The sequence below is a fragment of the Triticum aestivum genome, chromosome 2A (assembly GCF_018294505.1).
Source record: "Triticum aestivum cultivar Chinese Spring chromosome 2A, IWGSC CS RefSeq v2.1, whole genome shotgun sequence".
NCBI lineage: Eukaryota > Viridiplantae > Streptophyta > Magnoliopsida > Poales > Poaceae > Triticum > Triticum aestivum.
The window spans coordinates 748,986,297-748,992,025 of record NC_057797.1 but is presented as its reverse complement, the minus strand read 5'-3'; the positions used below and the strand labels follow the sequence as shown (position 1 = coordinate 748,992,025).

Sequence of the window (5,729 nt, the reverse complement as noted above, 5' to 3'; positions counted from 1 at the left end):
ACAATTCGACTTATAAATTGGTGACTTATTTGGAACCAAACAGGGCCTAAGAAAAGAGTTTCGGATAAATAAAAAAAGAGTGCACAATTCGACTTATAAGTTGGTGACTTATTTGGTACCGCTTTGTCCCGACGCCATAGCTCTTTGTAGCTCGTCGTCGACGACTTGGACAGGTATCCCAGAGGAGGGCCGTGGCGCGGCTCTGCATCTCCGTGGTGTGCTCGTCGATGACGTCGCGCCAGAGCCTGCAGACGAGGCGGACTATTTGCGTACCAATACAAGTTCATGATAATGCAATTTCGTTCATAGACGAACAAGTACAGTGAAGCTCTGTACACTAAAGCATCATACGGTTGCTGGGCGCAAAAGCACAAGGCACACACACAGAATATGTGTCATTTTCATCAGGATTCCGGGATGTTGATGTTGCTTCCCAGGTGTCCTGCTCGGAGCATCGACATGAGCCCTCCGCCGTGCACCCTTCCCTCCGGCACGACGAACCCGAAGCTCTGGTCCCGGCTACCACCACCTCCTTCTTGGCCATTGCCCGGCAGGTTAAACGAAGACGATGGTTTCTGCAGGGAGCCAGGAACCAGCAGCTGTGGCGGTATGAGCCTGCCACTCTGCATGAGTTCCAACGACTCGCCGCAGCAATCTGACGAGGCGCCAGGGAGAGAAGAGGAGATCACTCGGTCCATGCCGCTGCCCGGCGTCGAGGAAGAAGAGACGATCCCGCTGAAGAGGCCATGCCCGATCATGCTTCCGGTCTGCTTCGAGGCCGTCAGGTTTCCATGAGCAGAGCACAGGCCGCTCCTCCCCCTGGCAAACTTGTCACAGCCGGCGCTCCAGGCGCACCGCTTGCCCCCGCCGTGCGCCTTGCACAAGTCCGTGCTCCCCTGCGCGCTCTTGTCGCACCCATCTGATTTGCAGCGCTTGCCACCGCCATGCCTCACGCAGCAGTCAGTGCGACCGCGAGCGCTCTTGGTGCACCCTGGTGCCACACACCTTTTGCCTCCTCCATGCACCACGCAGAAGCTGGTCCCGCCGTGAACACTCTTAGGACACGCCGCGTCTCCCTCGAAGAGGCACCTCTTTCCGCCGCCATGCCCTTTGCATAGCAACGTGCTGCCCTCGGCCCCTTTGGTGCAACCTTCAGATACGCACCGTTTGCCCCCACCATGGGACTTGCAGAACAGGGTGCCTCCCTGTGCTCCCTTGCTGCAGTCCGGGTACTGGCACCGGCGACCACCTCCGTGCGCGATGCACACCCCAGGATACCCTTCGGCGCTCCTGGTGCAGCCCTCCGTCATGCACCTCTTCCCTCCGCCGTGTTTTATGCAAAGTCCCGATCTTCCCCGGGCTGCTTTGGAGCACTCCGGAACCCCGCACCGGTGCCCACCGCCATGAGCGATGCAGAACTCTGTCTTCCCTTCGGCGCTTTTGGTGCAGCCTAGCTCTTGGCACCGCTTTCCTCCTCCGTGCGATTTGCAGTACGCCGTTCGGCTCTCGGCCCCTTTATTGCAACCTGGCTTTTGGCACCGGTGACCGCCGCCATGGGAAATGCAGAGTCCTGATGCACCCCTTCCGCCCTTGGAACACCCATTGAACCGACACTTCTTGAGATGGCGCTGATGACTTTTCTGCTCCCCATTATCAGTGCTATCTATTGTATCTGAAGTTGCAGCAAAAGAACAGCCAGTTGTTGCAGAAGGCTCGGGGCTGTGCTCAACCCCGTGCTGATCAAGAGATAAATCATGATCGGCCTCATATCCGGTTCCAAGGTGTTGCTGGACATCAGGCTCTGCCATTGTTCTATCAATAAAAAGAACATCTGATCTTGGAGCAAACAGAGGTGATAGCTGATAATCACCTGACTTCCTTTTGGCTGAAGTTGATCCCTCGCCAATATGTGGGAAGACAACACCATTTTTTCTTTTGTGTGAATGCTCCTTGCGGCCAGGCAGTGTTGTGGACTGCAAATTTCTTGAGCTGCCTCTTGAAGTCCCCACCAGTAACCCAGGATCACTTGCAGTACAATGTTGGGTGAACAAAATTCCAGATAATTTAACTTTGTTGCCACCGGATGATTGGCTATCAGCGGAATACAGATTTGGCATTGGTCCAAGTCCTAGGACCAGCCTGCAGTCATCATCAGGAACAGGGGAACTTCGACTCCTCTGCCCAAATGATTTTCTAGAAGTCTCGACTGCTTCTGAGCTCTGTTCAGCTTGAGAGAATGAAGCGGCTATATGTTCCTTCCCATGAAGCCAAAGATTTGTCATATTAAGGTCCATCCCAGTAAATATATATGTGTATAATGTAGGACTAGGACAGAGAAAGACTAGAGCGCTGTCCAGTGGCCGAATAATCAAAACCCCAGTTTAACAACTTCACCACCAAGAAAGTATATAGTATACACAAAATGGAAGTACACGTCAATATTCTTGCAATTCGAGCCACTACCGATGAAGCCTGAAGTATCAGCTCTGTCCATGAGCCTTAGGCTTGCTGGTCCCAAGTGAGAAATCGTGATGTTGCAGCACTACGGGCAAAAATCATGTGCACTGCATCTTATGCATAAAAGGGAATCCACAAACAGACTTCATATCATGCAATTAAACGTCCTCTGAGATCTGCAAGAAAGTCAAGTAGCAGACAAAATTTAGCTACACAAAATAAGAACTGATAAAAAGAAAACAACTGACAGAAGCTAATGTTTCTTAAATATGAAGGAGAACTCAAAAGACTTAAGTATCAAGCCTACTCATCCACAACCAACTTAATGTTTCTGAAATAGAGCAAGAACCACAGGTGAAAATAATAAAGTGATTCAAAAACTTGTAAGGAAATCCAGAAGTATGAGATTAACAAGTACCAGTTCATATGACCTTGGACAAAAATGCTAACAGGAATACATCAAACATATATCTGATCAGGCGGTGCATGTATTTTCAGTTCATTAATGTACATGAGGAAATGGTGAATCATGATTAGAATTTGAGCTATGGTGTTTGCTTGAGATGAACATGAATTAGCGCTTAGTAGCTAGTAGTGCTACTTTAAAACCAATACAGCTAGTTTCACTACCTATACTGTAAATTTGAGTTGCAGTCATACATGTTAAAACTTCCTGGCACAGTTTAGTGGGACAAGTGGAAGAAATTGATCTTTTCTCAACATCTCGAGCTTCGACTTCTTAGGGAAACAAAGGATTTATTATATTTGTATGCTGGGTTAAATAGAGAAACTAGGATATAGATACATATGCATGGTGATAAGTTGGTAGTTATGTCCACATGCGTTCTTCTCATACTAGGATTTACTCGACACAAAAATACTAATGAAGGGGACCACATGAAAAGAAAAATGAGCCGACTCTAAGAGACAAAAATGACAAGCATCATGTGTACAACACCGGCAGCCAAATCCAAGAAACAACCTATATCAGAATGCAAATTTGATCCAAATCCATGCCAAGCTGAATCCTAACATGCCTGACAACATCAACATGACTCGATTGTTTCCAGCTATTGCAAGCACGGCAGCAGACTTCCTTTAATTCTCTTAGGAATTCCAAGGACTTAATAAATTCTTGGTTTAAAGCCTCAACTAATGTGAAGTACAGGAACTGCCGAAATAAGACAAACAAAGCAGCTTACAGTATGCATCATGGATTATATGGAGAATAAAAGTTAACATGCTTTACTGCAAAAAGACATCAATCTGCCTGCCAACTTTGCGACTAAATTCACAAATGTTCAACACAGGCTTCAGACACACATGGTTCCTATCGCCTTCAGGCTTCAGACTACTATTCAACACAGCCCAAACAGAGCCAAAAACTGCTCCATCGGCCAAGCACAAAGAAACTCTGAACTCCTGCTCACATCTCGACAGTCCACAGGAACATAAGTATAGCGAGTGAAAAATGTTACAGAGCTGGGCATCATGGATTATATGGAGAATAAAAGTTAACAAGCTTTACTGCAAACACATCAATCTGCCTACCAACTTCGCGACTAAATTCACAAACGTTTCAGTTTGCCAAATTACCACCAAAATCCATTCATTTAGCCAGGAGAGCCACTAAATCAAGACAGGCAAAGCATCCTGCAACCTCAAGGTTCCACACACACACACACACACACACACACACACACACACACACACACACACACACATGGTTCCTATCGCCTTCAGGCTTCAGACTATTATCCAGCAGAGCCCAAACAGAACCAAAAACAACCCCATCGGCCAAGCACACAAAGAAACTCTGAAGTCCTCCACACATCTCCACAGCAAAACAAGTACAGCGAGTGAAAAATGTTACAGAGTTGGGCACTAAAGCAAGAACCAGCGAGGGGCGCAGGCAGATCCGTACCGCGGGACTGGAGGGAGGCTGGAGAACCCGGAGGCGCCGATTGAGGCGAATGGGTGGACTTGGAGGAGGGACAGGCCGAGGCCAGTTGGGGCGAAGAGACGGAGAGACGAGGGGGGAGGTGGGAAATAAAGAGGCGTGGGGAGGAAAAGGAGGGAGCTTTTCGCCATGGGGGGGCGGAATTTGGCCCTTGGGGCTTCCAGAGGAGAGAGGCGGATGAAATCGACTCGTCAAATCATATGATTGGGGGATCCCGACGGTCGGCTCAGCTCCGCCCCAGCCCAGCCGCATCCAACAGCTCGGCTTTTGGCCATGTGAGTGTCGGGTGAGCCAGAGGTCTTCGCTCACCGCGTTTGTCAGCGCCCTCCTGGCCGTCCGATCGGCCGTCACCAGGGATATGGAATAGTTTATCATGATTCTTTTTTCATGCCATATTTTCTTTGTAGATTTAGACAAAATTATGAGAACGATATATATTTGGCAAGCACAATGCTAGAGAATTCTTTTATTTTGACAAACATATTCCCACTTTGTTTTGAAGAGTAAAAAAGAGTTTGGCCACAGTGTGTAGAGGCCGGTCAGGTCCGTAGTTTGTAGAGGACCTCAGAACATCTGCAGCTAGAATTACCAAATCCGAACCCCTAAAACCCCGCGGACATTGCCTGGTCAGTGATAGGGCGTGTCCGTTTGAGCCCCTATTTATCTGTCCATGCAGCCACATTTTTCATTTTGTTCCTCATATGTCCAGTCACTTGCATATGATTGGTAGAGATAAAGAGGGTGAAGAAAAAGGAAAGAATAAAGAGAGAAAAAAATGGTCCGGGGTAAGCCGCGTCCTACGTAGCGGACTGTTCGGGCGTGTCCTGGAGCCTCATATCCTCCCTATATTTGTCCTCAGTATGAGGGTTCACGGACATCACAGACATATAGAGACGATATGAGGAGGTCTAGTTGAATCACTTCTTTATTCTCTCTCATGTCCGGTCACTGACGATTGCGTCCGCAGACGTTTGAGAAGGATTTGAGGATGCCGGTTGTAGATGCTCTCACTGAGCACCCATACTTAGAGACGGTGTAATCTCAGGCTCCCTCCCGAAAATTACTGGAGAAGCATCTCGGGCGTGTTAGAAAATAGTAGTAGAGAGATCTCGAGAGCATCTGATGCTTATTGCTTGACTTTTTACATACCTTGATCTCCCTTTCATGTGGAGAAGGCCAAAAGTGTGTGATGAGACGAGCCTCCTCGGACACAACTCACTCAACGAGACTCGCACATATCTCATCGTCGATAGCCAATAGGCGGGATGAGATGGCCCACTTGAAACATGACTTGTCCGAAGAGATCCATACA

General features: G+C 48.4%; 1 protein-coding gene across 1 annotated transcript; it reads right to left on the bottom strand.

The window, feature by feature from the left end:
- Positions 1 to 264: 264 nt before the first annotated feature.
- LOC123190836 (uncharacterized) lies at positions 265 to 4,594 on the bottom strand. The gene is made up of 2 exons (XM_044603566.1): positions 4,382 to 4,594; positions 265 to 2,633 (listed from the first exon to the last, which is right to left on the bottom strand). The coding sequence occupies exon 2, from the start codon at positions 2,292 to 2,294 to the stop codon at positions 405 to 407; it is 1,890 nt and encodes a 629-aa protein (XP_044459501.1). The 5' UTR covers positions 2,295 to 2,633; positions 4,382 to 4,594; the 3' UTR covers positions 265 to 404.
- Between the last annotated feature and the right edge of the window lie 1,135 nt (positions 4,595 to 5,729).

Bases quoted from the DNA above. Each gene is read 5' to 3' on its own strand.
- LOC123190836 (XM_044603566.1), bottom strand. From the start codon at position 2,294: ATGGACCTTAATATGACAAATCTTTGGCTTCATGGGAAGGAACATATA.